This window comes from Larimichthys crocea, unplaced genomic scaffold, assembly GCF_000972845.2.
Source record: "Larimichthys crocea isolate SSNF unplaced genomic scaffold, L_crocea_2.0 scaffold151, whole genome shotgun sequence".
NCBI lineage: Eukaryota > Metazoa > Chordata > Actinopteri > Sciaenidae > Larimichthys > Larimichthys crocea.
In genome coordinates, this window is record NW_020852075.1 from 95,275 (window position 1) to 120,335 (window position 25,061).

The 25,061-nt window shown below is 43.6% G+C and overlaps 1 protein-coding gene across 1 annotated transcript in view; it reads right to left on the bottom strand.

The window, feature by feature from the left end:
* Positions 1-24,728, bottom strand: part of LOC109139602 (potassium channel subfamily K member 10) — a 116,177-nt gene extending 91,449 nt beyond the window's left edge. The window contains exon 1 of the mRNA XM_027275700.1: positions 24,240-24,728. Coding sequence (XP_027131501.1) covers positions 24,240-24,578 — 339 coding nt within the window. The 5' untranslated portion in view covers positions 24,579-24,728. The remainder of the gene's footprint in view (positions 1-24,239) is intronic.
* Positions 24,729-25,061: the final 333 nt, after the last annotated feature.

Sequence of the window (25,061 nt, forward strand, 5' to 3'; positions counted from 1 at the left end):
ATCATCATGCACTGGATTTTCTCATATTTATTATACAGTACCATTTGTTAATTGTTTTATTTGTTAAAGTTTCAGACGAATTGCCTTTGAAGTTTTCATTAAATTTTCAGTTAACATGTGTGAACCACTGTGACCCACTGAGTTAAATAAATAAAATAAAAAGTTCCGAAAAAAATCTCCCATTTTTCTATTTCCGTCTTTGAATTTGTTGTTCTCCTTTATTTAATTTTTACACAATGTTACTGTTACCATCCATACAGTAAAAGATTTTATGTTAAGTTATCTGTCCATCTCTATTGGGGTGGCAGTAACTGGAGTAGCTGAAGAGATGCCAATTCTTAAAGGGCACCTACTGGTCCAAAGAAACCCAGTAACTTCAGCCTTCAGCATATTGAAGGCCTTCTTGTGTTTTTCTCTTGTCTTCCTGAAAGACCTGGAAAGTCCAGAGCTACCCCTGCAGTTTGCCTTTGAGCAGTCCTGGTCCAAGGGGTCCCTGCAGCTGGAGCCACATGAGATAAGATGTCGAAAAAAGGACCAGATCATTAAGTGGAGGCGTAAGTAGTATGGCAAGTTTCCAGTTTGATCTGGAAACTGACCACTGAGCTCTTACCTGGATCAATTCCTTGAAAGACCACAACAGCTGCTTGGCCTGATGGTACCTTTCACTCTAGTACTTTAGGTCTACCAACTGACACCTAGTAGGCAAGGCCAATGTGGTAGCAGATTACCTTTCCAGGTTGCCACACAAGGCCAAACTTGAGGGGGATGATGTGGCAGAGCAACTAGGTCACTGACTGAGACCAGTTACAGGTTCAGGTTCAGGTTTCTTTGTCTCCACCAGGGAGAAATTTGTCTTAGAGATGGGAAAGGGATGGTTATAGCACCGTAAACACATACCAACATACCACAAACAATACAGACAGAGCAACCTACAATATACACATACCAGCATGACATGAAATAAAAAGATAGAGGGGTAGGCACAGGCACAGACACAGACACATTGGCTGTTCTCACCCCCTGCCCCTGACTATCCTAAACCATACCATCTCCCACTCCAGCATTCGTGAAGCATTCACATCACCGCACATCACATCCTTCCCTCCATACCACCCCATTCCCATACCAAGCAGATTCATAATACAAATAGCAGTAACATTCATCCTGCCATAAATATAGCTCAGTCATACATCCCCTAAAAATGATCACACTCACAGCAACCAATCCATTTCCACACCAACATACATACACTAACTTTATAAACTTTATAAAAGTTAAGAATCCGTCCAACACAATTACATTCATTTCTGGTCATTAATTAGCTTAGTAGATAAGAGAATAAAAGAGTACTTCAAGCGATTGTGCTTGCACAGGGGAAGCCTGTATCTCTTCCCGGAATTAAGGAGGACATATTCCCCATTCAGCACATGAGAAGTGTCTGATAAGATGGCGTTTGCCTGTCGAATAGTTGCCTGCTCAAAAAGATCCTGTGGGTTGAGGGGGGGCATCACACCCATAATCTTACCTGCAGTTTTGACTAGGCTCGAAATCTCGGCTCTAGATTTTACTGTGTGATTGCCAAACTAGCAGGTGATACCATAACGAAGAACTGACTCAACTGTTGCTCTGTAAAAGATGAGCATAATGTTTTTGCATACTCCAAAAGTAGGCGCAAAAAATGAAGGTGCTGGTGGATTCTGGCGCAGACATTGGCCACCTGAGTGCACCAACTAAGGTCACTGTCTACCCGTTCTCCCAGATACTTAAAACTTTTCACCTGGTCGATGACCTGGCCATGTATAGCCACTGGGTCCTGGCCACCAACAGATCTGGGATCCAGCAGCACCTCTATTGTTTTTGTTGTGTTAAGTTAGTTAAGTTATCATAACTTCGCTCCACCATGCAGATGGGGCATGCCATCTCCCATCAGTTGTTCTGATGACAAAACAGGGGTGTAAACATTCTCTCCTACATATGACGATGTGAGTTTTCAGGGTCAGTGCGGCATTTACTATGTTAGCTTCCCCGCTAAGTCAGCTGAAGGTCAGCCAGCAGCAAGGAGAATCTACGACACCTCCCACCGATGGTGTCGTTGCCTCACCTGCATCTCCTGAACCGACCGATTTGACTTTGTCTAGCCCTGAGAGGTTCTCTGGTGAGTCTGGTGACTGTAGGCCATTCATTACCCAGTTCGAGCTACATTTTGAGTTTCAGGCAGCAGCCTCCTTTCCCTCTAAATGCAGTAAGGTAGCCTACATGATTTCTTTCATGTCTGATCGAGCCAAAGTCTGGGCCACAGCTGATTGAAACCGCCGTTCGGCTATCTGCAATTCTCTGCCACTCTTTCTAAAGACTTTTACACAGATTTTTCAGACTGTTGCTCCTGGTTGAGAGGCCGCCAAGGCCTTGGTTGCCATGCGTCAAGGCAGGCGAAGTGTTATGGACTATGCTATCGCATTCGGAACACTAGCAGCAGATAGTGGTTGGAATCAACCAGCCTTGGTGGATGCCTTTTTTAATGGCCATTCGGAGCGTGTTAAAGACTCTCTGACTCCTCTAGACCTACCCTCTGAGCTTGATGTCCTAGTCTCCCTAGCTTCCAAGATTGACAAGAGATTGTTGGAGCATGATCGGACCAGAAACTTCCCCTCAAGTCAGCTACCAGGCTCCTACTCCTCCTGGGGGCCCTCGCCCAGATGCACTCCTGCTCCAGCACTCACGCATGCAACCAACACCAGGAGTGACACAGAGGAACTGATGCAGATTGAACACACTCGGCTCTCTCCGGAGGAACGCCTACGAAGATGCAACAAGGGTCGATGCATCTACTGCGCCCAGATGGGTCACTTCCTCGAGAATTGTCCTATTCCCCGCAATGGTTCTTCCCGTCAGACCTCTGTGCTGGTATGTACCTCCCCCAGTAAGAACAGACCCTGCCATCAGTTCTCCCATGTTACACTCTTCTCAGAATCTCTGTCCCTCCCTCTTACTGTTGTCATTGACTCTGGTGCTGATGCTAGTCTCATTGATAAGAATTTGGCCAAGCGACTTAACCTTTCGTTTGTCCCTCTAGACTCCCCCATGCCTGCCACCGCCCTAGATGGCCATGTGATGTATCTGGTTACCCACTGCACCTCTCCTGTGACTCGCACACCGAACAGATAACTTTCCACCTTTTTGAGGCACCCAACACCCACTTGTGTTAGGCTTTGGGTCCGCAGTTTGTGGCTCAGTTCTGGAGGGCTTTCTGCCAACTCATGGGTGCCACAGTTAGTCTGACCTCAGGCCACCATCCTCAAACCAATGAGCAGACGGAGCGGTTAAACCAGGAGCTGGAGAAGGGGCTCCGCTGCTTGGCTTCCCAGAATCCTGCCTCTTGGAGCAAGTACGTCATGTGTATGATTACAACATGCTTCCCAGCACTTCTGTGGGCATGTCTCCATTCCAGTGTGTTTTTGGGTACCAGCGGCCTCTGTTTCCTGCGCTGGAGAGGGAGGTCGCTGTCCCATCCGCTGTTGCCTTAGTCTGCCGTTCCCGACGGATTTGGGCTCGGGCCCGTATGAACCTCCTCAGGAGGAGGAGACCTACACCAGTCTATCAAGCCGGACAACGGGTGTTGTTGTCTACTAAGCACTTGCCTCTCAAGGTGGAGTCCCGTAAGTTGGCCCCTCGTTTTGTTGGACCATTCCCTGTGTCTAAAGTTGTTAATTCTGTGTCTGTGAGACTGAACCTTCCTAGGTCTCTTCGTGTCAACCCCACCTTTCACGTCAGTGAGGTTCAGCCTGTCAGGACCAGCCCTCTGGTCACGCCTGCCAGGCCACCTCCTCCCGCTCGAATCATCAATGGGATCCGGTCTGCACGGTTCGTACGAACCTCCTCAGGGCTTCCGAGAGCCACAAGAAGTTCGCTGACAGGAGGAAGAGACCCACACTAGTCTATCAAGCCGGACAACGGGTGTTGTTGTCTACTAAGCACTTGCCTCTCAAGGTGGAGTCCCGTAAGTTGGCCCCTCGTTTTGTTGGACCATTCCCTGTGTCTAAAGTTGTTAATTCTGTGTCTGTGAGACTGAACCTTCCTAGGTCTCTTCGTGTCAACCCCACCTTTCACATCAGTGAGGTTCAGCCTGTCAGGACCAGCCCTCTGGTCACGCCTGCCAGGCCCCCTCCTCCCGCTCGGATCATCAATGGGGGTCTGGTCTGCACGGTTCGGAAGCTGCTAGCTGTTTGCCCCCAGGGGAGGGGTTTTCAGTACCTCGTGGACTGGGAGGAATATGGACTGGAGAAGAGGTCTTGGGTCCCCTCCCGGAACATCATGGACCTGACCTTATATGGGAGTTTGAACGTGACCACCCTCATGATCCTAGGCCTTCTGGGGCCGGCCGTTGAGGGGGGGTACTGTCATGCCTATAGTTTTAGTTTGTTTTGACTCCCTGTTTTATTGTTTAGTTTCCCTCACTTCTATTTTGTGCTCATTCTAGGTGTCTTCACTCCCTGTGTGATTGTCTATTATTTTCACCTGTGCCTCGTTAGCCCCTCCCCCCTCATGTGTGTATATATGCCTGCCTCTCCCAGTGTGTCTTAGTTAGATTGTCTGCATCCGGTTGTGAGTAGCTTTCCAGCATTTTTCCCCTGTGATTAAGTTTCCTCGTGATTTGACCCTGTTTGTCCCATTACCCGTCTTTGCCTAGCGTTTTTGTACCTCTGCCTGAGTTGACTGCCTTTTCATGCACCGACCTGGACTGTTAAATAAACCGCCTCTCCACACCTGTCTGTCTCTGGTCTGCTCTGTGGGTCCAGTTGTCTCTCTGTACCTGACAAATACAGGTAATCCTTGTTTAAAATATTTGTGTTTACAAAAAAGTTGTTCATAATTAGTTTCTTATGTTAGGCCTAGTGGGACGGGCTACAGGTTTTCAATTATGGAGACTTTTCAAATCCATCACCTGTAATCATGTTACATAACAGTGGCTACTTCTCTGCAAATTGAACTAGCTCGGGTGAAGTGCAGGGAGAGGGCACAGAAATAAATCAGGGCAGGCATCACACTGAGTACCAGACTGAGTACCAGTCCCTGCAAGTATCTGTCCTGGCAGTTGGAGTCTCAGTGTAATGAGGCACTCAGGTTGTGAAAGATAGCTGTATGGTCTACTGAAGGGCAAACACACAAGGACACAACTGCTGCACCTCACCCACAGCGACTGAAACTCTGAACTGAAAAACCACTTTCTTACAGACTTCAAGGCCCAATTTGAGCTTTTCAGTCCATGTCAAAATAATTAACAGTGGGCATCATTTTTTCACCTGTGCCTATTTGGCACATATCATTATACTGAAGCCAGATAAACTCACTGTATAATATAAGTATTATATTATGTATAAGTAAATAAAGTCACCGAAGGTGTAATATAGAATGGAAGGGTTTTCACTTAATACTGAATGACAAAGAATCATATAGCGCTACTGAAACATTTTAAATTATTGTGCTGAGCATTAAAAAAAAAAGATAAAATAAGGGGGAAAAAAATGCTGCTCCATAATTTTTTGGTCTCTGTACTTACAGGTACTACTCGAAAATTAGAATATCGTGTAAAAGTTGTTTTATACAGGCAATTCAACATAAAAGGTGAAACCAATACATTTTATAGACTCATTACATGCAAAGTGAGATATTTCATTCAAGCTTGTATTTGTTTTGATTTTGCTCATTAGGACTTGCAGCTTCACAAAACCTCAAATTCAAAAACTCAGAAAATTAGAATATTGCTTGAAATCAATAAAAAAAGGATTTTAAATACAAAAATGTCAGGCCTCTGAAAGTAAAATCATGCATCTGTACTTAGTACTTGGTTGGGGCCCCTTTTGCATGAATGACTGCTTTAATCTGGCGTGGCATGGATGCTACCAGGTGGTGGCATATCTCAGGTGTTATGGAAGACCAACATGCTTCAATTGCAGCCTTGAGCTCCTTTATTGTTTGGTCTCTTCCCATTCAGCTTTCTCTTGGCAATGCCCCACAGATTTTCTAAGGGGTTCAGATCAGGTGAGTTTGCGAGCCAATCAAGAACAGTAATCCCATGGTTGTTGAACCAGGATTATGTACTTTTGGCAGTGTGGGCAGGTGCCAAGTCCTGCTGGAGGATGAAGTCTGCATCCCCATAAAGCTGGTCCGCTGAAGCAAGCATGAAGTGCTCTAAAATGTCCTGGTAGATGGCTGCTTTTATGCTAGACTTGATAAAGCACAGAGGACCAAAACCAGCAGCTGACATGGATGCCCAAGTCATCACAGACTGGGGAAACTTAACACTGTACTTAATGCATCTTCCATTTTGCGCCTCTCCGGTCTTCCCCCAGACTCTGGGACCTTTGTTGCCAAATGAGATGCAAAACTTGCTCTTATCAGAAAAGAGGACTTCGGACCACTGGGCAACAGTCCAGTCTTTCTTTTCTCTAGCCCAGCTAAGGTGCCTCTGGCGTTGCTTGCTCATGAGGAGCGGCTTGACAACAGGAATTTGACATTTGAAACCCCTGTCCAGCATCCACCTGCGTGTCTTAAAGCAAGCAACTCCAGCCTGAGTCCACTTTTTGGGCCTTTTATTGATAGTACAGCTGAAGATGGACAGGAAGCAGGGGGCAGAGAGAGGGGGGATGACACGCAGTAAATGGCTGTCCGATGTGGGATTCGAACCGGGGCCAGCTGCAGCGAGGACTGAAGCCTCTTACACACAGGGCAACCGCTTAACCCACTACGCCACTGACCGCCCCGTTCCCCCACACTTTTGAATGGCCCTTTTCTGACCATCTTCTATCTTCTCCAGGCTGCGGTCATCCCTCCGGCTTGTACACCGTCTTCCACACTTCTGCCTTCCACTTAACTGTCCATTAATGTGCTTTGAGACAGCACTCTGAGAACACCCAGCTTCTTTTGCTATCACTTTTTGTGTCTTACCCACCTTGTGCAGTGAGTCAATGATGGTTTTCTGCACAACTGTCAGATCAGCAGTCTTCCCCATGATTGTGAATTCTTCTAAACCAAACACACAGACTTTCTAAAGGCTCAGGACCCTTTTGCAGGTGTTTTGGATTACTTACCTGCTTAGTGTGTGACACTTTGAGCCTACAATATTGAAGCTTTTAACAGTATTCTAATTTTCTGAGTTTTTGAATTTGAGGTTTTCTGAAGCTGCAAGTCCTAATGAGAAAAATCAAAACACATAAAAGCTTTAAATATCTCACTTTGCATGTAATGAGTCTTTACAATGTATTGGTTTCACCTTTTATGTTGAATTGCCTGAATAAAACAACTTTTACACGATATTCTAATTTTCCGAGTAGTACCTGTAATGCTGCCCTTGTGCTACTGTACGACAGAACACTATATCTTTGCTGGGGATCATTAATTAAACATTTATTTGATTTCTGATAAGATTAAAGTTACAACAATTCACTTTGGGGAAGGAATTGAGTAGGATCCATAAAGAAAAAAAAGAACATCTAAAATCGAAAGCTGTGATCAATTTTCTGTTTTTAAATTTACAGTTTTTCATCATTATCTGCACATTTCCAGCAGATCGAAGTTATGCAAATACACAGATTCTGTTTACATAGTTTCTCAAGACTGACATAGCAACATCAAGATTCAAAGTTCCTTTGGATCACAGGAATGTCTTTGCTTTCAGTCCCAGAAACTAGAAAGCATTTTCTCAGTGAAATATGACCGGAGCTCCTGACCACATTGGTCCACCTGATGCCTGGAAACAGGAATAAATTAAAGCTCTCTCAATGTGTTGTAAGGATGAAACAAGTTTTTTTTTTCAGACTGCTACTTAGTGAGCTGACATATCCTGGTTCACAGCCTGGCGACAGGGACAGGTTTATGGAGGTGGCAAGGCAGTGAAAGAGGCTCAACATCTGTACTTTGAAAAAAGCCATTCTCCGTTAATAGTTCTGCTGGTGTCTGGAGACATCTCACACAGATCACCAATGTCGACCTAAGGTTTCCCACGGCATTAATGAAGTGCCTGGCCAATGACCTAACTAACAAGTTCTATTATTGATTTGAAAGAAAAACAGAATTCTGACACCATTCCTTGTGATCCCAGCCACTGACTGCAGCTCCCCTAATACAATAGCCCTGTTTACACAGAAAATGCTACAGTGCCATAAAGAATGCCCTCCATTACACTTTTAGACACCGAACCAAACAATGGCAACACATGTTGCCCAAGTATTTGATTGTAAACATCATTATCATCATCAACAAGTGTTCCGGAAGCTAAAGAGACTCAATGAGCTGGTTGTCATAGCGATTCCAGCAGTACACTGCTGTTCCTGAACACAGGACACAGCAGCTTTGGTACTGAATCACCACACACTCAGTACAGAGAAATGTGTTCATGGTCATGGGTTTGGTACTCATCATTCTACCTCACTTTCTCTAAGACACGAGCAACATTGGCACATATTTGTCAAAGTATAGTCCAAAGTAATTATCAGTAAAATACTGCCATTGCATTTGTGGTGAGAGTCATGTTCTTCGACTTCTCCTGTGCCTTTAACACCATCTTTTGCATTGAGTTTAGTCTGTGAATCCACCTGGAAAGTCTCCGCTTCAGGGACATTTCAGGCTGTCAGTGAAGGTTTGACCGTTCTGAGTGTCTGATTGGCTTACGAAGCAAGACGTGGGGCTCCGTTTTCTCAAAAGTTGGATCTGGATCTGGATCAACCTCTCTCCCGCCAAGGTTATCATCGTAAACGAAAACGAACGAAAAAACGAAAACGATTACTGAAAAAAACTCCTCGTTAACTGAAACTAACTAAAACGATCATCAAATTAAAAAACTAAAACTAAATAAAACAAAAATGTTTGTGAACAAAACCAACTGAAACTAACTGAAATTAGAAATGAACTGCCATTCGTTTTTCGTCTTTGTTCCAACCTTGCTAAAGGCGATAAAAAAAAAAAAACATCGAAGCGCCTTTACCTCCATTGAATAAAGCCTTTTTGTTTTCATACTTGAACATTTGAATCTTGTACTACACAAATTCACAAGGTATGGGAAAACTAAAACTAATACTAAAACTAACTAAAACTAAACTAAAACTAAACCATTTTGACAAAACTAAAACTAACTAAGACTAAAATATTTGCTCTACAAATAACTAAAACTAAATAAAACTAATTACCTAAAAGCCAAAACTAACTAAAACGAAACTATGCTGAAAAATCCAAAACTATTATAACCCTGTCTCCCGCACACCGGTGCGTTTTTCTGCGGCAACCCCTGCATTGCAGACTGCCAGTGCGGAAATGCACGACCCCCACTGAAATGAATCCAAAGACCTCCGTTTTTCCCGCACAACCTGATCCTGTGTGAATCCGCATTTACCCCCTGCATGAGACAGCTCCTTCAGCAGCTTAAAGGATGACCCATTTGAAAGCCACAGCCTTCTGGTTTACACTCGAGAACAGCTGTTAGCACTAGGCAGCGCCAGCATACTCTCTGTGGAAAGGCCAGGTTGTTGTGAATTCCTCCTTTTCAAAGACACACACACCAGTTTCAGGGCTTAATACCTAACACCAAAGATCCATGCCAAAGTGAGAAAAAGAAGCCTGGTGGAAAAAGCTGTTTACATGGGAAATGTAAGATCTCACCCTAATAAGATGGAGGAACTAACGGTGCTAACCAGGCTACAGAGGGAGTATCAAGAGTGTAGGAGGGAGTGGCTGTTATCGTTAACAACAGATCGTGTAATCCTGGACATTGTGAAAGAGCGGATATGCAGCCCGGACACTGAACTGCTTGCTCTGGGATTGAGACCTTATTACCTGCCGAGAGAGCTGTCTCATGTCATTATAGTGACTGTTTACATCCCACCCTCCGCCAACCCGTCATCAGCCTGCAGTGTCATCCACAACATGACAGCACAGCTGCAGACCAAACACCCGAGTGCCCTTATCACTATCTCAGGGGACTTTTTTTCACACAGTATGTGAGCTGTCCCACCAGAGAGGGCAGGACCCTGGACTTAATGTATGCAAACGTAAAAGATGCATACAGCTCAACTGCCCTTCCCCCACTGGGGAGGTCAGACCACAACCTGGTACACCTCAAATCCTGCTGTGCCTCTGGTAAGGAGAACGCCTGTGGCCAGCAGAACTGTGAGGAGATGGACGGAGGAGGCTACTGGGGCACTTCAGGCATGTTTTGAGACTGACAGACTGGAATGCACTCTGCGAGGCCACACGGAGAGGATATTGATGGGCTCACAGAGTGTATCACTGATTACATCAACTTCTCTTGCTGAGCTCTCGCCGTAGGCAGTCACATTCTTTCTCTCTCCCTTATCTTGCTGATTGTGTCTCACTGTGCCTCCTGTCTCGTCTCTACTTCTCCCTTTTCTGTGGTGAAGTCTCTCAAATCCTAAATTATGGAATTGATCAGCTGGTCCCTCAACACTATTGATACTATTTTTCACGAAGGAATGCTGGTCCGCGAGGGACTCTTGGAGCAAGTGGAACATCGTCTGCCTGGGAGCTCTGTCCCTAGAAGACATCGAGGATGTCTACATATTTGGATTGGTGATAGCAGGTGTCCTAATGATTGGCATCGGGATGGCCCTGATCTATTGGAAAATTGGGAAGCTGTCAGCCAGTAAGGAATCCCCGAAGCTGTCGGCTGTCATCACACACCAATGCGGAGCCCTTGCTGACCAGGTGAAAGGGCTACATCAGAAGGTGACACAGATTGAGGAACTGTTACTTGACACCGCAGTCCGGTCTGGGGAGACTCGGAAGAGGCTCGACCAGATCTGTGATCAATGGATGCCCCCCGACGTTTGGATACCATCATGAACATGTTTTCGGAACTGGGTAGAAATATCTCCACCCAGGCCGCAATCAGTGTTACACGTCTGGAGGAGGTGACTGGGGTCTCTCAGCCCTGCAACGGAATTTCGAGTTGGGGGGCAGGCAGAATTAGGTTTTAGACTAAATTGTCTGATTTCCTGAATCTCAAAACATACAGGAAGGCTCTCCGTAATGCCAGAGCAGCCTATTACTCTTCTTTAATTGAGGAGAATAAGAACAACCACAGGTTTCTCTTCAGCACTGTAGCCAGGCTAACAGAGAATCACAGCTCTACTGACCCATCTATTCCTTTAGGTCTAAGTAGCAATGACTTCATGAGCTTCTTTAATGATAAGATTATAACTATTAGAGACAAAATCCATCACCTCTTGCCCTCAACAGGCATTGATCTGCATTCTGATACAGCAAGTTTTGAAACAGCTGTAAAACCTGTTATGTATTTAGACTGTTTTTCCCCCATCGACCTTCATCAAAACCCTTTAATCATTTCTGCAGCTAAGCCGTCATCCTGTCTCTTAGACTCCATCCCAACCAGGTTGCTCAAGGATGTTTTACCTGTAGTTAGTAATTCGTTATTGGATATGATTAATCTGTCTTTATTATCAGGATATGTACCACAGTCCTTTAAGGTAGCTGTAATTAAACCTCTTCTTAAAAAGCCCACTCTAGACCCAGAGGTCTTAGCCAACTACAGACCGATATCAAACCTTCCCTTTCTGTCTAAGATACTTGAGAAAGCTGTAGCTAATCAGCTGTGTGACTTTCTCCATAACAATAGTCTATTTGAGGATTTCCAGTCAGGATTTAGAGTGCATCATAGCACAGAGACCGATTAGTCAAAGTTAACAATGACCTCCTAATGGCATCAGACAAAGGACTCATCTCTGTACTTGTCCTGTTAGATCTTAGTGCTGCATTTGACACCATTGACCATCAAATTCTTTTACAGAGACTGGAACATCGAATTGGCATCATAAGGAACCGCCCTAAGCTGGTTTAAATCGTACTTTTTAGATCGATCTCATCAGTTTGTTCATGTCAATGATGAATCCTCCATGCAGACCAAAGTTTTCATGGAGTCCCACAAGGTTCTGTACTTGGACCACTTCTATTCAGTTTATATAGCTTCCTTTAGGGAACATTATTAGGAATCACTCTATCAATTTTTCATTGTTATGCTGACGACACCCAATTATATTATCGATCAAGCCTGATGCAACCAATCAGTTAACTAAACTCCAAGCATGGCCTTAAGGATATAAAAAGTTGGATGACCTACAATTTTTTGATGTTAAATTCAGACAAAACTGAAGTTCTTGTAATTGGACCCAAACACCTCAGAAACTCTCTTTCTAGAGACTTAGTTACTTTAGATGGGGATCACCCTGGCCTCCAGCTCCACTGTAAAGAATCTGGAGTTGTTTTTGATCAGGATTTGTCCTTTAACGTCCACATAAAACAATTTCGAGGACTGCATTCTCCACTTACGTAACCATCGCTAAAATCAGACGCATTGTCTCTCAGGTGGATGCAGAAAAACTAGTCCACGTATTTGTTACTTCAAGGCTGGACTATTGTAACTCTTTGTTATCAGGCTGCTCTAATAAGTCTCTTAGGACTTTGCAGTTAATTCAGAATGCTGCTGCACGTGTTCTGACAGGAACCAAGATCAGAGATCACATCTCTCCCATTTGGCTTCCTTGCATTGGCTACCTATTAAATCTAGAATAGAATTAAAATTCTTCTCCTTACTACAAAGCTCTTCATGGTCAGGCACCATCTTATCTAAAAGAGCTCATAATACCTTACTACCCCTCTAGAACACTGCGCTCTCAGGAGCTGGGTTCCTTGTGGTTCCTATAGTCTCCAAAAGTAGATTGGGAGCCAGAGCTTTCAGCTATCAGGCTCCTCTTCTGTGGAACAAACTACCTTTCTGGGTTCGGGAGGCAGACACGGTCAACACCTTTAAGAATAGACTTAAGACTATCTCTATCTCTCTCTATATATATCTCTCTATATTTCTCTATATCTCACTCTCTATATATATAATATCTATATCTCTATATCTCTCCATATCTCTCCATTGTGGACATGTCTCATAATGCATGTTACTAACCAAACTTCCCCAGAGTTTCTGTGCTCTGTCGTCCAGCAGGTTCTCGTGGATCGTGGCTGCTGCTGTGATCCTGCATGACGCCCATACATAATTATACTGTCATTATTACTACCATATCTATTACTGTAATCATTTTTATCATTCATTATAATTCATTGTCATTTTATCAGTCATTGTACAATATGTTTGTGTTGATTTGTCCTGTACACGTGACATCCATTGCACGTCTGTCCGTCCTGTGAGAGGGATCCCTCCTCTGTGGCTCTTCCTGAGGTTTCTTCCACATTTTTTCCCTGTTAAAAGGGTTTTTGTGGGCAAGTTTTTCCTCACTCGAACCGAGGGTCTAAGGACAGAGGGTGTCACTCACTGTACAGATTGTAAAGCCCTCTGAGGCAAATGTACTTTGTGACTTTGGGCTATACAAATAAAAATGTATTTGATTTGATTTGATTTGATTTGATGTTGATTTAATTTTTATTAAGTTTTTATGATGAACTCCTCTTCTGTTTGTTTTATCTTTAAATAATGTAGGTGGATGGGGGACAGACACAGTCTCTATACTAAAGGACTGGGTGGGCAACTGCACTAATGGAGGTGCAGAGAAGCGTGTAAGACTGCAGCTCTGCTTCCTGGTCTCAACTCTGGGTTGTCGACATGATTTTGGTCAGCTAATAAACTTGGCCATATTTCTAGATATGAGAGCTGCTCCATCCAAAGTGGGATGGATGCCGTCTCTCCTAATCAGACCAGGTTTTCCCCAGAAAGGTGTCCAATTGTCTATGAAGCCCACATCGTTTGCTGGACACCACCTCGACAGCCAGCGGTGAAATGACGACATGCGGCTAAACATGTAATCACTGGTCACATTGGGGAGGGGACCAGAGAAAACTTCGGAGTCCGACATCGTTTTGACGTATTCACACACTGATGAAACATTAATTTTAGTGACCTCCGATTGGCGTAACCGGGTGTCATTACCGCCAACGTGAATAACAATCTTACTGTATTTACGCTTATCTTTAGCCAGCAGTTTCAAAAAAGATTCAATGTCGCCCGCGCTGGCCCCTGGGATGCATTTAACTATGGCCCCCGGTGTCGCTAACTTCACGTTTCGGACTATGGAGCTGCCAATGACCAGAGTTGGCCTCTCAGCGGGTGTGTCGCTGAGCGGGGAAAATCTGTTTGAAACGTGGAGCGGTTGGTGGTGTACCGTGGGCTTCAGTTTGGGGCTATGCCTCCTTCGGACAGTCACCCAGCCTTCCCGGCTGCTCGGGAACTACCGGGGGATGGCTAACTGAAGCTACCTGCGGTGGTACCGCACCGGCTACAGGGGACTGGCTAACTATCTGAGCTACTGACTGTTCGGTGGTGCGGTACCGTGCCTCTAACTCACTGACCCTCGCCTCCAAAGCTACAAATAAACTACACTTATTACAAGTACCGTTATCACTAAAGGAGGACGAGGAGTAACTGAACATGTGGCACACAGAGCAGGAGAGAGCAGGAGAGGAGAGAGGAGGAGAGGAGAGAGGAGGAGAGCAGAGAGACGCCATTGCTATAGCTAGGCTAGTTAGTGTGGCTAACAGAAACTGGTGAAACTATCAGATTTTAGTTACTAGAGTTAAGAGACCTGTTCGTGCACAGACAGAACAATTCAAAGGATAGTGCAGAGATAAGTAGATAGCCGCTGATGTGAGAAATACACGAAAATCTGTTCAGGTGAGCAGAGCAGAGAGCACCGTGGCAACAACACCGATAACTGGAAGTGACACAATACGTTACCACAAAGTACGTCCGTGGTTTGGATCCCCCGACCGGTCGTCCGGACAGTGACCAGTGGAGTGGCTTCCCCGGATTGGAAAAATATATGAATCTGTTATTGGTTTCATCTTACTGAAGACAACAGAAGAGGTTTTTTGTTACTGTAGCAGCCCCTGTAGTGTAATGTTACGTGTGCAATCAGGCCATATGTACATTACTTAGTGTTATGGAACTTTCTATCCTAAGGTTACACAAGGTCACGTGTGGGCCTTGAGGTCCACGGCAGTATTAATTGTTTGGCTTTGGTTGAGAATAGTAGGTGCCAGTCTATCTCATCACTGTGGTGGCCGGGGTCCAAGAGACCTATTGCTGCCTTCCTAGACATAATACATAGCTTGCTGTTGACGTTCCAATCTGCGTAAGCAGACATCTGTGTCTCCAGACTAGAATTCTTATTTCCCAGAATTATAACTTCAGTTTATCTATTCCATCGATAAAAAACATCTAAAAGGAATACTGTAACTACACCGGTCCAATGCAAGGATGGCCACGAATCATACTGATGTCTTTTAATGTTTTATTTCTCTCCCTCTCTCCCTCCCTGATCATCAAACACTGTGAAAACTACAAAGAAATATGAATACAAACAGTTTCAGGTTAATGTGCTAGTGTCCGTTGCTCAAACATGTTAACATAACAGAAAGTAATCTCAGACGAAATCACATAAACATTTACATCGTTCAATATTAAACAAATAAACCTTCATATTACAGACAAAATAGCTAAGTGAAATATCATTACGTGTGTGCCTCCTGGACCACATGCAGAATAAAAAAATAAAAAAATAAAAGTATATGCCCCTAGAAATTACGTTAACTCTCCGTTTCAGCCACTCCATGTCGCTAGTTCATTTGCAACCATAGCAAACAGTAACCAGTGCATGCTGGGAAACAAAAGCAAAAATCTCCTCAGTTAGGTGGCAAACAATCATGTGACCAATTACTCTATTGCTATTACTGTATTAACAACCTAACCTTACAAAAGAGGCTCTAAATATCTAATTTAATAATTCAAACAGTACATACTGTTAAATATTACCCTTTCAACAAATAATGTAAACGATTTTTAAAAAACCTGTCTCTAGGACAGTTACAAATATTGTTTAAAGATTCACATATGGTAATTCAAAAAGTTTCTGATAAAGTTTTTGTCTCTCGACCTATGCCTCACCTCATCAGATTGTCTTGTTCAATAGCTTTGCTACCTCCTCATGCTCTAAACTCAGCGCAAACAAGTCCACAATTGTCTCAGGTTGGCTTCTTACCTGTTGGGAAGACCCCGGTCCTGCTAAGGATAAATGGACAATATCTTTCACAAACCTCAAATCCAAATACAACAATGAAACACTCTCCTACTGTCTCAGTCAGCTGGCTCCCATCAAATCAAATCAAATCAAATCAAATCACTCTGCTCCCCAGTACACTCCTGAACGGCACAAAATGATATCGACAGCTTGAAAGAGTTTATAAGAAAACTGGTTTAACTGTCCATCTACAAGACTATACAGATTACCTTAAGCAGTACAAGGATACTCTCAATGCTCCCCGGTCCACCTACTACTCATACCTCACACCAACCCTAAGGCTCTTTTCTCTACAGTAAATATACTTCTTAAATCCAGCGACAATACCTCTAACTTATTCACCACTAACAAATGCAACTCCTTTCTTTTATTCTTTCAAAACAAAACTGACACCATTAATAACAACCTGTCCTCCTCTCCTGCCACCATGGCCTGCACTCCCACTCCCTCATCCTCTCCCCCTCCCCTCTTAGCCCCTGTCTCAATTCTCCCCTGTATAACAGGAGGAGCTGTCCAAAATCATGACAGGCATGAAAACATCTACATGTGTCCAGGACCCCACACATTCCCACCTCATCAAGGGATGTTTACCAGTCATCACCACACCAGTGACGTGGGGTGAGTTTCATGGCTGGTGAGGCACTGACTCCATCAGAATCAGATTTACAAATATATGAATTCAACAGAGTAGATTATTCACCATTTGACCGGCAGCAGTTGACGGGTTTCATATCTCATATCAGCATTCTTTACACATACAAACGTGATGCACATTTCATAATGTTATTATGGTCTTACCCTTATTTATAAATGGAATCCAATGCGCCAATCCCTCTGGACAAAAATGTCCGTTACTTCTTTTGTAGAAGTCTTCCTTGTCTTCTTTCAATTTTAAAAGTCTCTCCATCTCAGTGGAGATCACTGCCCCCTACCATGCAGCAATAGAACTGCCCGCCTCACCTAGTGCCTCTTCACTGCCGTTGTAAGATCGCTGAGCACACAAAACAGGTTACACACATATATTATATACATCAGCTAAACTATGGAAAGTCCAGGAGGGCATATATTAAAAGTGTTTGAAACATTTGATTGGCGACATACAGAGATACATTAACATGCTCTCATTGCATAGCAAAGCACAGTTTGTGAGGGACTGCGCAATCCAAGGTGAGACTCAGCTCGCTGCTGCCGCATCATTCTTCTCTTACCCGTATTTGAACAGGAAATGCGAAAATTCTGTGATTTTTAATAAAAAACAATCAAAATTGTTTAAGTTAAATGGAAAATTATTTTATAGTTCAAACCATTTGATAAATATAACCACTTAATTTATTTCTTTATTATATATTTTATTTTTTCCATGATGACAGGCTCTCCTGACCGCATGTCACTGCACCACACTCATCACAGAAATCATTAACTCCTCTCTCAGGTCTGGCTCTGTCCCACATTCCCTCAAACTGGCTGCTGTCACTCCCATCCTCAAAAAACCTGGATTCAACCCCGACATCATGGCAAACTTTCAGCCCATCTCCAATCTCCCCTTTCTGTCCAAAATACTGAGAGGTACTTTCGCTACACAGCTCAAAACCCACCTCAGCTCAAATGACCTGTTTGAACCATTTCAATTCGGTTCGATTTGGTTTGAAACAGCCCTTCTCAAAGTCACCAACAACATCAAACTCAGAATCACAATCAGAAATACTTTATTAATCCCTGCTGGGAAATTGTTTTTGTTACTGCAGCTCCCAAACGGGAAGCGAGATAGTGAGTGATAGCACGAAAACAATAGCAAGAAACAAAACTTTAACAATATACACCTATATATGTCCGATACACAGTGCTGTAGACGTACATACTGTGGTCTGCCAGTCAGATAGCTAACAATCCAGGACACAAGGGAGGTGTCTACCTGCATAGTTTGGGCCTGAGTTGCTCCAGCACCAGTCTCTCCATCATCTTCATGATGTGCGATGTTAAAGCCACAGGTCTGTAGTCGTTGGGGTCGCTGGGGCGTGGTGTTTTTGGGACTGGAACCAGACTGGACGTCTTCCAAATCAGAGGGACTTTCTGCAGTCTCAGGCTCATGCAGAAGATGGTGTAAATTACTCCACAGAGGTGGGGGGCACAGGCTTTAAGCACCCTAGGGCAGATGTTATCAGGGCCTGCAGCCTTGCTAGAGTGGAGCTTCTTCAGCTGTTGTCTGACCTGGTCAGGAGTGAAGAACACTGAAGAGGTGGGCGTGGAATTGAGTTGTGTATGACAGGAGTTGTGAAGAGGGGAAAAGGCAGGTGTGAAGTCTAAGCCGATGGGGGGTCTGAGGGGAGGGGGAGGTGCAGAGTGTTAGTTGGCTGCTGATGATGTGCACACGAAGAGTTCAGTGGGGGGTAGGTGTGGTTACCATCAAACCTATTGATAAATAGATTCATGTTGTTGGCCCACTCCCTTGTGTCGTTCCCCCCTCTATTTGCTGACCTTGCTTGAGTGCAGACGCTCCACTCTTTTGCTCTCCACTTTACTCTGCTTTACTGTTTTTTCTATTATTGTAATCCTTTCCTTTTGCAAACAATTTTTTGGAAAGCGGGTCCTGGATACCTATATCACTGGGAGTTTAGTTACCGAAGTCTGCCACTTTTATTTTAATCTGTTTTATTTTGTGAGCGTGGCCTATCAGCGGCACAAGCCACCACTATCGTGACTGGGACTGAGGAGCTCAGCCAACAAAAGCTAATTAGCAGCAAGATGCCTCCCTTTTCAACGAATGATTACCACAAACTGCTACAGAAGATAGCAGTACTGTAAACTAAAATTCATCGGCTCGAAGTGAACGTGGAGGTAAATGGATAATATGGGAATGAAACCACCAATGCCAATGTCCCAAAATAGTGAGAAAAAGCAGGCTAACAGAAAGCTAATTAGCACCACAAAGACGCAGCAGGAGCCAGGTGTAAATGGCACTAAATCAAAAACTTCTTTCTGGAACTCTCTTGGTGCAAAGCCCAGGCATCACAAATTGCCTCCCTCAGATATGGAAAGACGGTTAACAGGCAGAACCCAGCACCCGGAGACTCATGATGACACAGAGTGGCCTGCACTGCCATCAAACAGGAATGCATCTTCAACCCCGCTACCAAGGAGAAAAGAACCATGGACTGGAAGTACAACAAAAACAAAGAGCAAATTGCCCCAGGACAAAGGGATTCTACTAGAGAACAGATTTACTCCACTTTCCCAAAATCCTGACTCCCCAAAAGAAAGCTCATCTTCCAGCACAAAGGTAAAGGTATGAGGCTAAATCATATGCTAAAAGGCTGCAAAAAGAGCTAACGACTGGGCCTGAAACTCTGATAGTGGGTGATGGAGCTGTGGGTGAGATAAATCGCTTTTGCAGCAAGAGAAACACCAAAGTACTCTGTTTTTTCTGTTTTAAGATATGGTGTCTGATATCTCAAAGAAGATCCTGAAGATTGCTACTGAGCATCCAACAGTTAAATCACTAATCATACACACAGGATGCTGTGAAGCAACAATCTGAGTATTAAAACGGGACTTTGTTGATCTGATGAAGAGAGTCCAATGTCTAAATACTGAGGTGTTTTTCAGGGGACCTCTACCAACAGTTAGGCGAGGAGATGAGCGATTCAGCAGGCTGATGATGCTAAACAGATGGCTCAAAGATACATGTGCTACTCAATCAATAAACTTTATTGACAATTTCAACATCTTTTGGGAACGCAGGCACCTCTTTAAGGCATATAGATTTTCCCTTAACAAATCAGGAGTACAGCTGCTAAGCTCCAACATTTTTTATCTTCTGTGTCAGACACCAGCAGCCACTGCCAAAGACCAACGGCAAGACAATCCAAAACAACAGATAAGGCGGGACTCTGGTGAGGGCGCTGAGATTAGGACTGAACAGGGAGGACAGCAGTCCCAGAAAGAACCGGCAACATCATTATTCTCACCCCCCCAGCCCCAACAGGGGACACCCAACCTCCACCCCCCCAGACCCCACCCAGCCCCCAACTCTCTCCATTCAGTCTGGACGACCCCCCACTACTGTATTTCACCGACAGGATGAAGAGTCTTGTCAATATGGGAACCCAACTAACACCACGCCAAAATCCCATATTTTCTCCCCTTAAGCTACCACATCGTCCAGCCCCACCTATTCCACCTTGGAAACAACCCTCGACTAAAAGTCACCGAACCCCCCCCACCTCCTTGAAATTATCATATCTGATATAAATAATCTTCACCAGGAAAAGTCGGGGCCCTATGGAGTTCAGATACCCTTCTCAATCCCTGTGATGACAGGTAACAGAAAAGTGGTTAAACTGATGAGAAATAAAAAGGGTTCATTTAAATCTGCCAATCTATTGAGTATAGCATGTCAACCACGGAACTTACCAGTGTCTCCTGTTATCCCCACAAGGATAGCCCTACTCAATATCAGATCACTAGCCAACAAACCACTGATAGTAAATGACATGATTATGACCTATAATCTAGACTTTTTACTTCTTAGTGAAGCATGGCTGACTGAATGTAGTTGTGATACCATTCTTAATGAGGCCGCACCAACAAATTACAGTTTTATGAGTAAGAGTCGAAGTGGCAAGAAGGGCGGGGGTGTTGCTGGCATTTTTAAATTAGTATTTCAGTGCAAGGACATTACATTTGGTGATTTTAGTTCTTTTGAATATCTCTGTTTTTTTAATGAAGGGTGATCCAAAAGTCCTTTTTCTAATCATTTATAGACCACCAAGGTACTAAGGAAAATTCATCGATGAGTTTGCTGATCTGATGTCAGTTATCTGCACTGACTACAACTTTTTTATCGTAACTGGGGATTTTAACATTCACATAGACAATAACATGGATACTAATGCCAAAGACTTATGTTCTCTACTTGACACCTTTGGCCTTGTCCAACACGTGAAAGAGCCCACACACACTTGGGGACACACTCTAGATCTGGTTAACTCTAAAGGTATTGACATTTCTTCTGTTGTTGTTAAAGACTTAGCTCTTTCTGATCATTCCTGTGTGTTCTTTGACTTACAGATAATTCCAAATATTCAGATAACCTCTGTGTCTGTTAGGAAAAGGTACATAAATGAGAATACTGGTGCTAAGGTTATGGAGGCTATAGCTATGTCACCAACTGTGAGCGCAGAGACAGTTGATGAACTCCTGGATAATTTCAACTGGAAAATCTCAAATGTCATGGATGCTGTTGCACCTATTAAAACTAAGATGACTTTGAGTAGACAGAGATCACCATGGAGGACCACTATGACGGTAAAGGCATTGAAAACAGAATGCAGGAAAGCAGAGCGTAAATGGAGAAAAACTAAACTCCAAATTCACCACGACCTCTTAATCAAGGCTAGACAGCAACACTTCTCTAAAATTATTAATAAGAACATCAACAACACTCGCTCTCTGTTTGCTATAGTTGATAAGCTTACAAACCCCCCAAAAGAGATAGTTTCAGAACTGTCTTCAAAAGAAAAATACAATGAATTTGCTCACTTTTTTGATGAAAAAATCAAATCTATAAGGCTAAATATCAACACAAATCTACAAAATGATAAAATGCAATCGCTAAAACTGCCTAGGAATTAATCAACTGTGATGTCAGAATTTAATGCAGTTGATCAAAAAAAATGTTGAAGAAACAGTTCAGCATCTTAAACCATCGACATGCTGTCTTGACACAATGCCATCAGATTTTTTTAAGGCTATTGTCAAATCTGTCCAAATTGATCTGCAGCAAATAATAAATTGCTCACTTCAAATTAGGCACGTTTTCTAAACCCCTAAAAGTAGCTGCCATCGAGCCACTCTTAAAAAAGCAAATGCTGGATACTTCAATGTTAACCAACCTGCCTCAAATCTCCCTTTTATAGCCAAGATTGTTGAGAAAGTGGTTTTTAATCAACTCAGTAATTTCTTAAACTCCAGTTTCCTTTTTGACAAATTTCAATCAGGTTTTCGAGCTCACCACAGTACAGAAACAGCTCTTATTAGAGTGTTAAATGACATAAGGTTGAACACTGACTCAGGCAAGGTATCAGTTCTGGTCCTGCTAGATCTTAGTGCTGCGTTTGACACTGTGGATCACAGCACACTGCTGAACAGATTGGAAACATGGGCAGGACTCTGTGGAACAGTCCTAGAATGGTTCAGGTCCTACTTGGAGGAGCGGAGTTATTTTGTGGCCATTGGAAGTAATCAATCGGATCAAGTGGCTATGACGTGGGGTTCCTCAGGGGTCAGTTCTTGGACCCCTTTTGTTCAGCCTATATATGCTGCCTTTGGGTCAAATTCTGCAGAATTCTAATGTCAACTATCATAGTTATGCAGATGACACACATATATATCTTGCGCTCTCCCCAGATGACTGCAGTCCTATAGAGTCATTGTGTAACTGTCTAGAGCAAGTCAAAATTGGATGAACCAAAATTTTCTTCAATTAAATCAAGAAAAAACTGAGGTCATTGTTTCTGGCAATAAACAGAAGAGGGTTGCTGTCAGTAAACACCTTGAGTTACTGTCTCTAGAAACTAAAGACCAAGTCCGAAACCTTGGCGTTTTGATAGACTCAGATCTGACCTTCAACAGTCACATAAAATCAGTCACCAAAACAGCCTTCTACCAACTTAAGAACATATCCAGAGTTAAGGGCTTTATGTCCCAAACAGATCAGGATAAGCTGATCCATGCTTTCATCTCCAGTAGACTTGACTACTGTAATGTTCTTTTGACTGGACTCCCCCAAAAAAGTATCAAACAGCTGCAGCTCATTCAGAACGCAGCAGCACATTTTTTGACCAGAAGAAAGAGTTTAGAGCACATCACCGTAGTTCTTAAGTCTTTAAACTGGCTCCCAGTTAGCCACAGAATAGATTTGAAAGTTCTGCTACTAGTTTACAAATCACTGAATGGTTTAGGCCCACAATCCATAAACAACATGTTAGTAGAATATAGACCCAGTAGGGCTCTGAGATCTACTGACTCAGGTCAGATAGTGGAGCACAGAGTTCAAACCAGACACGGTAAAGCAGCATTTAGCAGCTATGCTGCTCACAACTGGAACAAACTACCAGCAGAACTGAAATCAGCCCGAACTCTTAGCACTTTTAAATCCAGGTTAAAAACTTTTATCTTTTCATGTGCTTATGGCTGAGTTCTTTTAAAGAATTTTTAATCATAACCCTGTGATTCATTTAATGTTTTAAATTGTTTTCAAATTTGCTGTTTTAATTATTTTAAATGACATTCTGATGTTTTGAATAAAATTTTCTTTCTTTTTTTTATTTTTTATTTTCATTTCTATTGCTTGTCTTAATGTCCAATGTTTCTTGGACTCAGTCCTACAGCAAGCAGTTCAATGTCCGGGCTGCATATCCGCTCTTTCACAATGTCCAGGATTACACCATCTGTTGTTAACGATAACAGCCACTCCCTCCTACACTCTTGATACTCCCTCAGTAGCCTGGTTAGCACCGTTAGTTCTTTCACAGTGACATTTCCAGGATTACACCATCTGTTGTTAACAAGAACGGCAACTCCTCCGCCTTTCTTCTTACCAACCACACCATTCTTATTTCCTACCTTGAATCCTCCCTCAACATCACTGGCACTGCCCTCTCCAGGCTCAAATCATACCTCCCAGACAATAATTCGTCAACTGCACCTCCTCCACCGCTCCTCTGTCCCAAGGCGCCCCCCAGGGTTTGGTGCTTGGTCCACTCCTCTTCATACTCTACCTCCTCCCCTTTGGCAATATAATTTGCCACCTTGGTCTCCACTTCTACTCCATCGCCACAATCCATCCCGAAACCTCCGTTCATCTGATGCTAACATCCTGACTCCACCAACCAGGACCAAGCACCGAACCTGTGGGCGTCACAGCCTTCTCTGTAGCTGCCCCCCCCTCTCTGGAATTCTCTCCCTAAACACATCGGTGACTGTATCAACCTTCCAACATTCAAATTGCTGACTAAAAAAAAAAAAGACATGTTTAGCTTAGACTAAACATGCTTAGAATGTATTTTTAGTGAATTGTTTGATGTTGTTTTGCTGTTTGGAAAAGCTGGAGTATGGACCAGTGACTGCTCTTACCTTGATAACAGTCTCCAGCTCATCCGGAGATACACATGGGTGTCTCTGCAGGAAGGCTGCCTTCTCTGCTGTTATGGTGATCTTCTGATTGTTTTCAAATGGCTGCTCCAGTGCCTGGAACATCAATCCCCCAGCCACCAGGTAGGCAACCACTACCACGAATACTGCCAGCACTGTCTTCAACTTCATCATGGTAAACGGAGCTGAGCCATCAGTCCCTACCTCCATGTTGGCCACCATGCTGGGGGCGCGAGAGGTAACGGAGAGCCTTGGTAGAGTGCAGCCCATTGGGTTCTGCATGGTGGCCACACTAGCTTGCACCAGGCTGGATTGAAGCATGCCTGCATGCACCTTCTTGGGGGGGACCAGGTTGGTCTGGACTGCCACTGAAACAAAGAATAAATGTGTACTGTATATCTGTATTATAAAGTGATGTTTCCTGCTAATGAATGTTCTGATATTCAACAGATAAACAGCATAAATCTCCTCTCATATGAGCACTGACATTTTAATGATTTGAAAATGTCTAGCAGTCTAAGACAAAAGTACATATGGAGAATAAGAAAAGATAAGATCTTAAACAATAAAAATTGTTGACGAAATCATTGAGTCCAGTTCAGATGTTTGCTGTGGTGGTGTGAGTTTATTAAAGCATGCCGGCACACTGGTGAACTGACGGTCACAGAGGGTATCTGAGCCAGTGAGTTGACCCACAGCAAATGAAGTGGAGCACTTTTATACAGAACAACAACCGTGATCAAAGAATATATAAAAGAGAAGGGGGCTGGGGGGCATTTGCTTTAAGACCTGAAGTTGTCGCAA